The sequence below is a fragment of the Musca autumnalis genome, unplaced genomic scaffold, assembly GCF_047663935.1.
Source record: "Musca autumnalis isolate F117 unplaced genomic scaffold, ASM4766393v1 scaffold_1, whole genome shotgun sequence".
NCBI lineage: Eukaryota > Metazoa > Arthropoda > Insecta > Diptera > Muscidae > Musca > Musca autumnalis.
Window position 1 is genome coordinate 254736363 of NW_027411644.1, and position 12776 is coordinate 254749138.

At 34.8% G+C, this 12776-nt stretch overlaps 3 protein-coding genes across 3 annotated transcripts; 2 read left to right on the forward strand and 1 right to left on the reverse strand.

Annotated features, from left to right (window-relative positions):
* The first annotated feature begins 694 nt into the window (after positions 1-694).
* Positions 695-5593, forward strand: LOC141389398 (uncharacterized). Its single transcript, XM_073960844.1, has 2 exons — positions 695-3175; positions 3236-5593. The coding sequence occupies exon 1, from the start codon at positions 816-818 to the stop codon at positions 2166-2168; it is 1353 nt and encodes a 450-aa protein (XP_073816945.1). The 5' UTR covers positions 695-815; the 3' UTR covers positions 2169-3175; positions 3236-5593.
* A 1013-nt stretch (positions 5594-6606) lies between these two features.
* Positions 6607-8813, forward strand: twf (twinfilin actin binding protein). Its single transcript, XM_073960846.1, has 4 exons — positions 6607-6809; positions 6892-6969; positions 7061-7836; positions 7902-8813. Exons 1-4 carry the CDS (start codon positions 6785-6787, stop codon positions 8052-8054), a joined length of 1032 nt encoding a protein of 343 aa, XP_073816947.1. The 5' UTR covers positions 6607-6784; the 3' UTR covers positions 8055-8813.
* Positions 8814-10014: 1201 nt separating this feature from the next.
* On the reverse strand, positions 10015-12073 carry 140up (RPII140-upstream gene protein). The gene is made up of 6 exons (XM_073964114.1): positions 11782-12073; positions 11551-11716; positions 11400-11488; positions 11065-11335; positions 10916-11005; positions 10015-10204 (listed from the first exon to the last, which is right to left on the reverse strand). The coding sequence occupies exons 1-6, from the start codon at positions 11967-11969 to the stop codon at positions 10106-10108; spliced, it is 903 nt and encodes a 300-aa protein (XP_073820215.1). The 5' UTR covers positions 11970-12073; the 3' UTR covers positions 10015-10105.
* Positions 12074-12776: the final 703 nt, after the last annotated feature.

Sequence of the window (12776 nt, forward strand, 5' to 3'; positions counted from 1 at the left end):
CCAATAGAAAAAATTGTAATCAGCTGTTTGCTATGCCATACCTTGTAAAGATTCTACCATGGGTAAAACTATCTATCGATTTTTTATTTTTAAAAAATAATCGATTTTATCGATAGTGCCATCGATTTTTTGCCAGCTTTATTCAGAACTGTCATAGGTAATTTTTATTACACGTTTAGGATGAAAAGCAGTATTTTATTGTAGCAAATTTCGAAATTTCAAATTTAATGAGCAACCCTATTACATTTTGAAAACTAAATTTCCAAAAAAAGTAAGAATACAGCTGATTGTCACTTCTACTTTATATAAATATGCCTTGCAAGAAGATATTTGATTTGTTCTAGAACTGCAAGAATCTACTAATTTTTACTATTTTTTCCGATAACATATGCTATGTTCCAGAACCTGCAAGAGTCTACTAATTGTTACTACGATAACAATTTTCCCTTTATGTTATCGAAGAAAATAGTAAAAATTAGTAGATTTTTGCAGTTCTGGAACAGATCAATAAAGGAAAACATGTTATCGTAGTAAAAAATAGTAGCTTCTTGCAGGTTCTGGAACAGACATACTAATTTTTACTACGATAACAATTTTTCCTTTACGTTATCGAAAAAATAGTAGAAATTAGTAGATTCTTGCAGTTCTGGAACAGACCAAATAAGTGTTGATAAAGACAACATAGACGATTCGATCTACAAACCCCTGTTCGGTAGCACGAATTTTTTGAGCGCAAATTATTATTTTCCAATTTTTTTGGTTTTACACAAACTCATAACATCTGCCAGAATCTTATTTGCATATTTGCATATAAGATGTCTGGCCCAACTCTTCACGACATCGAATTCGATGTCGCTGAAGAGGAAGTTACTTCAACTCCGCAAGTCAGTTGTGATGTTCAAACAAACATCAAAAATGTAAAGATCGCTAACGATCGCAAACGACAAAGGCTGGAAGCTGCTTTATCACCCATTTCTGTCAACGCCTCTGATCTGGCAAACAAACTGGCGAACTATAACACAAATGATCAAAATAAATTCGGCATCTTGGGAGTCCTAGCCGACGTAAACCTCAAAACTAGTCAACCCGCCAACGTAACTCGGAACGTCACCGAAGAAGACACCACAAAAAAAGCCACTGCAAAAACTTGGTGCCCTCCAATTTTTGTTTACAACATGGACATTATAGCTCTTGTAGAATCTTTAAAAACTACAATTCCGGCAGGTTCTTACAAAATAAAAAACATAAACAAAAGTAAGAGCAAACTCTACTTTATGGACCCTACAGTACATGCCTCAATGATGGCAATCCTAAAGGAGAAAAACATTCATTCCTACTCTTTTACTCCTAGAGAGCAAAGACAAGTGCCACTGGTGATCCGTGGTTTATTCAATCGCACTGACGCCGATAAAATCAAACTGGAACTTGATGAACTAGTCCCCAATACGGTAGACAAGGTGACAAAGTTTAAAACGCCATATTCCATAAAAAGAAATAGCGACACTGGTTTATATGCCGTTTCTCTCCTTCCAGGAAAAAGACTCGGTGATGTTAGTCACATTAAAGAATTACAAGGTCAAACTATGTATTGGGAGAAACCCAAACGAAAAGAAAGAGACATACAATGCCACAGATGCCAAAAATGGGGCCACATAGCACGAAATTGTAATTCTGCCTTCAAATGTGTCAAATGTGATCAAGAGCATGCTCCTGGTCAATGCCAACGAGTCCGTTCAGAAGCAGCAGAAGTTTACTGCACTAATTGCAAAGAAACTGGGCATCCAGCCAATTATAAAGGATGTCCAATATATAAAAAATTCGTAGCTGCTCGTCATCAGAAAGTGGCCAAAGCTATAGAAGAAAAGAACATCGCCAAAGCAAATGTAAATAGAGCTATCAACATGTCTCAAATCTCGCCAGGGAAGACTTTCTCAAGTCTTTTCAACACACAGCATCCACAACAAAGTAAACAAAACAATCAACGCTCAAAACCCACTATAATTGAGGAGTTTTTGAAACTGGCCAACTTTTTCTTGGAGCCTGAGGAAATGACGTTGGAGCAGGAAATAAACTTATTCCTTAAACGTTATCAAACCATGTCCAAAGCTGACGCGAAAACCGAGTTTTTACGTCTATTAAATAAAGTAAAAGACAATTATGGATCATAGATATTCTCAACATCTACATTTATTAACATTTAACGTCAGATCGCTTGTCGATGCAAGTCGACAAATAGACTTACAAAACACTCTTTTGAATAACAATATAGATATCTGCTTCGTCCAGGAAACCCACCTACGAAGAAACAAAAGAATTAAAATGGCTGGCTACAATTTTGTTCCAAGCTACTTATCTGTCGGTGTTGCAGTGGTAATAAAGAGTCACTTCCAGTTTAACAGAGTCACAGTGGATGACATCGGAATTTGTACATACTTTATCCAAATAGATTCATCATTAAATGGTATTAACAAGAAGTGGTTACTAGGATCCATTTATATACCTTGTAATTATCCCTCGCATCAAATGAAAACCGACCTTGACAAAATTATCCAATTCTGTCGAAGTTTTGATTTCTTTATCCTCGGCGGAGATCTCAATTCCAAAAATACGGTATGGGGAGACTCTTCCAACAACTCAAATGGAAATGTCCTATTAAGCTGGCTACACGATAACTCGTTGGAAGTTAGTCGTATCTGTGCCTCATCGCCATCATATCCCAATGGCCAATCCTATCTGGACCATTATCTAATAAGCCCGCAACTTATCAATGAAAATCACCAACATTACAGAGTGGAGACTTTGCCATCATTCTCTGACCACTATCCCATTAAAATGTCATTGCGATTGAATAGTTCTGGTTTCACCATCAAATCTCCAAAGTGCTTCACATCATACAAAAACACGAACTGGGATAGATTCCGAAATGAAATTGATGTTCTTTCTCAAAATCTTATCCCTCCAGTCAACAGAAATCTAGAAAATGAGGAAATAGATAACGTTATTAGAGACTTCAACAATTCCTTTTTAACAATACATGAATCAAATTCTCAAGTTCTTACCATCAAAGACGATAAATACCCGCTTTCTGAGAGGACAAAAAGACTGTACAAAATCAAACATCGCTGGCAGAAGGACCTTAAACTTATATTTCATCGTACTGGAAGCAGATCTGGAAGTGAGTACAGAATTTTATCTAAACAAATCCAACTATTAAAAATACTAATTAAAGAATCAGTCAATATTGAGTTAGCCCAGCAATTTAATAATAGGCTGCAAAATATTAAACCTGGACCAACAGCTTTTAAGGAAGTATTCAAAATTGTGGGTAAAAATAAAGCGCCATTTTGTACTCACATTATTCAAGATGATGAAAAGATCACAAATTCAAATATGATTGCCAATAATTTTCAACACTATTATTCCTCGATATTTGTCGAAAAGTCTCCAGAAAGTCCCGTTGCCGACTTTGATACGAAGGTGACAGATTTCATGGTTTCTATTCCTCGCCATATATACTCCTTTAACGATGAATTCACGTCCTTAAACAATAGAGATCTCCACCACTTCACAAACACTGAAAATGTTAAAGATATAATTGTCAGGATTAACAACAAAAAATCAAGCGGCTTCGACGGCATTTCCAACTTCATAATTAGGAAATTTCCTGAATCCACCATCCAACTACTCACCTGTCTTTTCAACCATTGTATTAACAATGGATATTTTCCATCCGATTGGAAGACGGCCAAAATAATACCAATTAAGAAGAAGCCGAACAGCGAAGTTGTGGCAGAATTCCGTCCCATATCTCTCTTGTCCAACCTTGGCAAAATATACGAGCACGTGCTGAAAGAAAAAATTGAAAGAGAATTTGTCATTGAACCAATTTCCAATTATCAATTCGGATTCAAGAAACACCATTCAACTCAACATGCCCTGTTAAAATTCCACAGTGATATTACCAACAATCTACGAAATCAAATATGCACTGTAGCAATTTCTCTAGATATAGAAAAAGCCTTCGACTCAGTGTCTCATAATGGAATTTTATACAAGTTGGTTGATCTGGGTCTTGATCCATATATCATCAAAATAATACAAAGTTTCTTTTATAATCGAAGATTTGCGGTACAAATACAAGATGCTACATCATCGCTTGGCCAAATTAGTAGCGGGGTTCCACAAGGCGGTGTGTTAGCGCCGTTTCTATTCAATTTATATCTTTACGACTTTCCACATACTAGATTGGATTCTCAAGCCATACTATATGCTGACGATTGTTTGATATATTCACACGATGTATCGCCAACAGCAGCTTTAAACAAGGCAAATTTACATCTACTCTCCATAGACGAGTATTACAAGACTTGGGGAATAAAAATTAATGCAGCCAAAAGTACAGCTATATGCATCCGGAACGCCTCAGGAAAGTGCCCCAGATATGTAGTTCCCCTGAGTAAGAGGCTGCAATTGTCACTGCATGGTACTGATATTCCTTTTGCAACTAACATCAGGTATCTGGGTGTTAACTTTACTACTTTAATGAAGTTTAACTCGCATGCTCGTTCAACTCTTCAAAAAGCCAAACGTGTTGCTGGAAGATTTGCATACCTTTTTGGCAATAGGCATCTCCCTCAGAGCACAAAATTGCTTTTATACAAAGTGGCAATACGATCGATGCTGCTATACGGCTTTCCAATCTGGTTTACAATCTCCCCAGTGGTGGCCAAAGAAATCGAGATATTCGAACGAAAAATCCTGAGGAAGTGTACAAATCAACATTATGAAAATCCTACTAAGAAATTTTCAAATACTCACATATACAACACCGCACGGGTACAGCCATTCTGCAACCTGGCAATCCGTCATTTAGATCATTTTATAAAAGGTCTTGCCAACCATGATAATATCTTAATGAACATAATTTACGATGCTGAAAAATATACAACATGGAACGACTCAACTTACCTCTCGCCAGTAGGTGTTATCAACGAGAATATCAACAGTGATCCTGACATAATAAATGTACCTGATTTTTACAAAAATTCCTTAGAAGGCACCCATAGGGGCTAATGTAACAATTATAAGATATTTGATTATATTTCTTATACGAGCTTTGCTCTATCGCTTTATTCTTTACTTGATGTTTGTTTGTAAACACTACACCTTAATTTGATACTTATCATATCTGTGATATCCATACATATACACATACAATATGTTCACTGTTTACAAGAAATCATATGTTTATTGTTTATATTAAGCTGTTCGACAGTGGTATCAACAGCACTCTGTTAATTTATTTTAATGTTATTTAGTTTTAGTTATTTATTTTAACAGTCTATTATGCACTGTTATCCAGACGTTAAGACCTCGAGCAAGTCTTGTTATCCATATACATATTTTTTTTACACAAATGTATACTCTTGTCATACCAGCAAGTGGCGTTCCTATCAAAAAAAAAACTATTGTTTATAGAATAAGACTTTACAGTTCTATGTCATCATACATACCATGTTATCAATTTTATTTACATTTCAATATGTTATCGAAAAAGAAGAAGACTCAATAAAAAATTTTACTTACTTACTTACAACATAATGCTTGGTTTACATTTACGAAATCCACTCGATTTCAACTGTCAATTCCTTTGCGTATACGTCAAATGAACACATCTTGAATCTATTGGATTTTATTTGACGTTTGAGCTATGGAATTGACTGTTGAAATCGAGTGGATTTCGTAAATGTAAACATAGCATAGGGGTAGGTTAGCAAACATTAGGTGTGTTCGTTTACTCAAAAATTTGTACAAGTTCAGTAACTTCTTGTAATCGGCTAAGGTCTTTTGCATTGTACTGTGGAGTAAACGAACAACATCCAGTAACAATTTGTACACATTTTGAGTAAACGAACACACATATTGTCAGTTTTGAATGACAGCTTGCGGTTGCTTGTGTGTCCGTTCATTTTTGTCAGTCATCCGGCAACCACAAAATATTTTGTGGTTGCTGGGCAGTTTAACATTTATCGATATTTCCGAAAGATCGACAGTCAAAGCTGATTGTGTGTACCCCGCTTTACTCAAACCATGGTTGGATGTGTTATCGGCTTAAGTGCCGAATGTCGATTTTTCGCAATTATCGATAATTGTCCAACCGTCCAGCAACCACAAAATATTTTGTCGTTGCTGGGTGACTGACAAAAATGAACGGCCACACTAGCAAGCAACCGCAAGCTGTCATTCAAAACTGACAATGTCTACCCAGCTTTAACTTAAATTCTCTGTTTCAGAACCTGCAAGAATCTACTATTTTTACTACGATAACTGGTCTGTTCCGGTACTGCAAGAATCTACTAATTTTTACTATTTTTTCGATAACATATAGGAAACAATTTTATCGTAGTAAAAAATAGTAGCTTCTTGCAGGTTCTGGAACAGAGCAAACATATTTTCCTTTATGTTATCGATAAAAATAGTAAAAATTGGTAGATTCTTGCAGTTCTGGAACAGACCAATAAATAGCAAATTAGACATGTGGCCGCATGTCAAGTAAAATACGGCCAATACCTAAAGATGGTGCCAATATTTTGTTGTTAATGTGTTGTTGTTGTTTCATTCTCAATAGACCGTGAAAGAGAGTGTGAGTAATTTATCCCCAATCCAATTTACGCCAAAAAGAAAAGCACAAAATTGTACCGAACGAAATCCCCCAAAAAAGAAGTGAAATTATTATTATATTATAATTTTAGTTAGAATATTAATTTTTTGTTAAAAATAGATCATGTCTCATCAAACGGGAATCAAAGGTACGATTGTTGCTGACGTTTAAACAATGTGAAACATAAACAAAAAATATTAATAATTTTTTATTCTGCATACCCCCCTCAGCTAATGAAAAATCACTGAAAGTCTTTGGAAAAAGCAAAAGCGGAAAATTGCGTGTCATAAAAGTATCTATAGAAAATGGTGAGTGGAAGGCCAGCTGGAAATACAAAAAAACATTATGTGGGCGAAAGCCATGAAATTTTATGATCACTTTTTTGTTTGCTTTTTGCAGAGGAACTATGTGTCACTGATACGGCGGAAGTGAAAAAGGATTGGGAGAAAGATTTCGATAAGCTGGTTACACCTCTTATTGAAGAGAATGTTCCCTGTTACATATTGTATCGTTTGGATACAAAAACCCAGGTGGGACCAGCTTGGTTACTGATCAGTTGGGTACCCGACACTGCCACTATACGCCAAAAAATGGTTTATGCTTCCACAAAAGCAACGCTCAAACAGGAATTTGGTTCTGCTCATATCACCGAGGAGATTCATGCTACTAGTCGGGATGAGACGACTTTGGAGGGCTATCAACGTCATAAAAGAGCAATTGCTTCGCCTGCACCATTGACAACACGTGAAGAAGAGTTAGCTGAATTACGCAAGGTGGAAGTAAATACGGAAATTAATACCGAGTCTAGGCACCAAACTTTAGGTGGCCTCTCCTGTCCACTGTCAGAGGGAGCTAAGCAAGCCATACAAGATGTGCTTAGAGGTTCTTATGACTATTTGCAATTCCGCATTGATTTAGAAGCCGAACAAATACATGTCTCCCATGCTGGAGTTGTGACACTTTCAGATCTTCCAAAGCATGTTCCTGAAGATCACGCTCGCTACCATTTGTATTTGTTTAAACACACCCATGAGGGTGATTATTTAGAATCCTATGTCTTCATATACTCCATGCCGGGCTATTCTTGTTCGGTAAGGGAAAGAATGATGTATTCCAGCTGTAAAGCACCATTTTTGGAAACTCTGCAATCCTATGGTATAAATGTGGCCAAGAAGGTAAACTCATGATATATATATATATTTCCACATAAATTCTTAGTACGATATGTTTGCTATTTCAGCTTGAAATTGATTCCGGCTCTGAGTTAACCGAAGAATTCCTTCAAGAAGAACTACATCCAAAGAAAATGCTCCACCGACCGGCTTTTGCCAAACCAAAAGGACCACCAAATCGTGGTGCTAGACGCTTAACAAAACCACAAGACCAATCTTAATCCATGTGTGTTGTTTGAAATTTTGCCTCGGTTATGATCTTGTGTTTGTTCTGTGTCTTGGACCTTTATATACTTTTTTTCGTTCGCTATGTTTTTTGTAAACTTGCTGTGTGTATTGTCAGTGTATTGTCAGTGTAAAGAAACGAATTAAATTTGTGAGAAACAAGGTAGACTGCTGATTTTTGTTTCCTTTATATATATTTTGTATTATTATATTATTATGATGCTCATCTTAGCCGCAATATTTATGTATGGAGAATATGTGAAAATTACTTTTTGTGTTTCTTAAATGAGTGCATTACTGTTGTATTCTCCTATTTTGTCTCTACGTATATGGAAAATTTGTATTATTTTCATATTCATTTTATGGAGTTTTACAAATATAAACCTTAACTTTTTTGAGATTAGTATTTATTTTATATCAACTTTATTACTCAGATACACAAATAAATAAATTTTACTTGACATTTATTGTCGCTAAATAAAATGTAGTTATATTTTCTATTAAAATAACAATATCAACAAAGTACATGCTATTATTCTACAATATTAAAAAAAATCCTGAAATAACTTTTACTTTTAAAATAGAATTTACATATTCATTGAAAACAAAATATTAAATAAACAGTCAAAAAACATACACACATACAGTTCGGTAATAATCTTACTAACGTGTGAATATCGTTGTCAATTTTAAATATAAATAATACGATTTATTGCAGTTCATACCAACAATAAACAAAATATTTAGATTCTAGAGATTATCACTGCATTTTTATTGAAAAAAATTGAGATCAATTTTTAACATTTTTCAACGACTACAAAGTAGATTGTGGATTTTTAAACATTTTTGCAATGTCTTTAATTCCAATAACATTCTATTTTAAAACTATTTTGAAGATGCTATCATATCGATAAACGTGAATCTTTAAACATATTTTTGAAGGGGTTGTCAAGACAATAAACGTGGATGTTTTAAAAATATTTTGGGAGGGATTAACAGGCCAATAAACGTGGGTTTTTAAACATACTATTTATGGAGGGATTGTCAGGCCAATAAACGTGGATTTTTTAAACATATTTTTGGAGCGGTTGTCAGGCCAATAAACGTGGATTTTATTTGGAGCGGTGATTAGGCCAATAAACGTGGATTTTTTTAAAAATATTTTGGGAGTGATTATTAGGCCAATAAACGTGGATTTTTTGAAAATATTCTGGGAGGGATTATCAGTCAATAAACGTGGATTTTTTAAAAATATTTTGGGAGGGATTATTAGTCAATAAACGTGGATTTTTTAAAAATATTTTGGGAGGTATTATCAGCCAATAAACGTGGATTTTTTAAAAATATTTTGGGAGGGACTATCAGCCAATAAACATGGATTTTTTAGAAATATTTTGGGAGGTATTATCAGCCAATAAACGTGGATTTTTTTTTTAAATATTCTGGGAGGGATTATCAGCCAATAAACGTGGATTTTTGAAAAATATTCTGGGAGGTATTATCAGCCAATAAAAGTGGATTTTTGAAAAATATTCTGGGAGGGATTATCAGCCAAAAAACGTGGATTTTTTTAAAAATATTTTGCGAGCGATTATCAGCCAATAAATGTGGAATTTTTAAAAACATTTTGGGAGGGATTATCAGCCAATAAACGTGGATTTTTTAAACACATTTATGGAGTGAATGTAAACATATTTTTTGGAGGGGCTAAACTAATAGGTTGTTGATGTTATTTTTGTATTGCATATTTTTCAACGTTGGTTTCTTGGAGCTTGTGGGACATTATATCAGTAAGTATTCCCTTGCACCCAAAAAACAATATATAGACGTATATATAACAACAACTTGACAAACAAAAACTGTTCTATATAAAATACCCATCCCTTGATATAACAAAAACCTACCTTAAAAATCTAAAAATAGTGTTTTAAGTTTTTTAGCAAAAAATAAACATACTTTACAATTTTTAATTTATGTATTTATTTACATATAAAATATAAACTAATAATAAAAAAAAAAAAACAATTTACTTCTTTGATGTATTACGTTACTTCTTCGAAGTAATCTGTTCCGCCACTTTATCATGTATGGGTTTCACATTATCCGGTTTAGATTCTACCTGATTTAATTTTGACTCTGGTTCCTCCTAAGATTTGTATAAAGATAAATATTTAAAATTTTCATAAAAATTTTCGGAACAAGACGGGAATAGGTGCGCACACCCGATTTTTTTGAAATTTTTACCACAGGTAGTTCTCGTTGCCCTGATCACAAAAATATATATATCGTCTATATGTAGTCCATACTTCCCGAGATATAGGCCATTAAAGTTCCAAATTTTCTTTTAAATTATAATTTTCTTTTGCAATAGACGGCCTTCGGCCGGGGATTTAAGACTTTCTCCTATGGACAGGGGCAAATCTAGGGAACGGGAACAAAAATTTATTTTAAATTATAAATGTTTCTCTAATTAGCCGGCCTTCGGCCGGGGATTTAAGACTTTCTGCTATGGACAGGTACAAGTCTCGGGAACGGGCACAAAATTTTCTTTTAAATAAAATTTTTTCTAAATAGCCGGCCTTCGGCCGGGAACTTAAGACTTTCATCTATGGACAAGTGCAAATCTAGGGAATGGAAACAAAACTTTATTTTATATTATTAATTTTTCTATAATTAGCCGGCTTTGGCTACATATTTTTGGAACTTTAAAGGCCTATATCTCGGGAAGTATGGACTACATCTAGACGATATATATATTTTTGTGATCAGGGCAACGAGACCAACCTGTGGTAAAAAATTCAAAAAAATCGGGCGTGCGCGTGTAAACCCGTCTTAAGCCAAATTTTCAATTTGTTACCTTAATATTGTCCAAAGTGATTTTCTCACCCACTTTGGCGTCATGGGCTTTCATAAGTTCTGGTGTGGGTTCATCTTCCTCTGCTGCCAGCTATGGCCGCATACAAAAATTATTACAAATAAATTCATTAAAAAAAATAGAATATCTACCTTATAGGTTTCCGCAATAGCTTGATCTCTGTCCGTTCTCCATTTGTATTGCCAATAACGAACCTCTTGCATGGTAGTGCCAGATAAGGACATAATTAAAAGAGATGCTCCGCCAGCCACACCTCCCAAGAAGCCACCAATAATACCACCTGCTGCCATACCTCTTAGGCCCATGTTCAATTTGTACATAGCTCCAGAAATGCTACCAGCAGCTAAATATTCATAAATTGAAGATTTTTCTCTGTACACGGAGACCAAGGTAACCATGCCACTGTATAAACAAATACATATTTTTTATTGTAAAAAACTAATTGTAAATCAAATCCATAGCTTACTAATACGAGGTGGTAAACAATGCCACACGCCAGCCCCATTTAAGACCACCCTTTGCAAAGCTCATCGTAAATTTATCCTGTAATTTTCTCTGTAATAAAATAACATCGTGGTTAAATTGTATTTCTTTTTCGGTTCAAAATAATCCCAAACCTTCGCGTCCAAATGCGATTGAAAGGCTGTAGCTTGATTGTTTTCCATAAAATCAATGTATGCCGTCCGTGATTGTATAATACCGCCATAGATTGCACCAACTAGAAACCCCAAGAAACCAGCCTGATAAATGGAATTCAATTCCGGTGATATCGAACCAAATTCACTGCAATAACATAAAATTATTAGAAAATCGTGAGGTTTTCATTCAAAAATAAAATATATGCTTACTCCACTTGAAAGACCTCTTTTACCCGTTCCCAACCAGTTTCATTTGTGGGCGGTCTTTGTACAAATGATTTGTATGTTTTTGTTTCCTTCGATACTTTGTCATCAGGATCTGAGTGTAGCGGTAATAAGCCCAGTAATAGGAATTTACGACGATTTCTGTTAAGGAGTGATATTGTTTGCCTAAACATTTCAGGAGTTTGTGTATGTCGTTCTTCCAACTCTACAACGAGACTTGGTTAATCAGCTGTTTATGTTTTCTAATTGCAACGATATCACAAAAACAATTCACAATAAAGGTGATGGGACATTTGCGTATGTCAAAGTTTTGTGACAAACCCAGCTAACATTTTTTTCCGAATTCTTTGCGAATTCGGTCAGAATCTCTGCACAATTTGCCGATTCTGATGCCGAATTCTTTCCGAATTCGGTAAAAAAGTTGTATCGACGTGTCCACCGAAATCGGAAAGAATTTTCTAAGAAAATTCTTACAAAATATTAGAGTTTCGCAACGAATTCGGTCCGAATTCGGAAAAAAATTCTGGAAAATTCGGTGGAAAATTTAGATTTTTGAAGAAAATCGGTACGAATTCGGAAAGAAATTCTGGAAAAATTCGAAGAAAAGATAAGATTTTCTGGAAAAAATCTGATGAAATTCTTGGCCGCTGACGCCTTTGATATTGACACACAACACATAACAAATCCCCAACTCAGAAACAATTCTCTTTTAATGCGCTATTTATGGATGATTCTAATTTCAAACGTCCTAATGATTTTCCCTGTTGTGATCATTTTGTGATTAATAGTAGAAGAATGTGCACGAGTATGTTAAAGCTATCAACACTAGCTTGAATTATTATAGGTTGCATTTATATTAAAAAAAATTCAAAAACTGTATATGCGAATTTTATAAAAAATCACTTTGTTTTTCGACAACAATCGAACAAAAAGATGCCTTAGAAAATCGATTAGAAATCGGAACGAATTCGGTGCGAGAT

Bases quoted from the DNA above. Each gene is read 5' to 3' on its own strand.
- LOC141389398 (XM_073960844.1), top strand. From the start codon at position 816: ATGTCTGGCCCAACTCTTCACGACATCGAATTCGATGTCGCTGAAGAG.
- twf (XM_073960846.1), top strand. From the start codon at position 6,785: ATGTCTCATCAAACGGGAATCAAAG. The intron at 6,810-6,891 runs GTACGATTGTTG...TACCCCCCTCAG, and splicing joins TCATCAAACGGGAATCAAAG to CTAATGAAAAATCACTGAAA. The intron at 7,837-7,901 runs GTAAACTCATGA...TTGCTATTTCAG, and splicing joins GTATAAATGTGGCCAAGAAG to CTTGAAATTGATTCCGGCTC.
- 140up (XM_073964114.1), bottom strand. From the start codon at position 11,969: ATGTTTAGGCAAACAATATCACTCCTTAACAGAAATCGTCGTAAATTC. The intron at 11,489-11,550 runs GTTTGGGATTAT...ATTTTATTACAG, and splicing joins AATCGCATTTGGACGCGAAG to AGAAAATTACAGGATAAATT. The intron at 11,006-11,064 runs GTAGATATTCTA...ATGCGGCCATAG, and splicing joins CTATTGCGGAAACCTATAAG to CTGGCAGCAGAGGAAGATGA.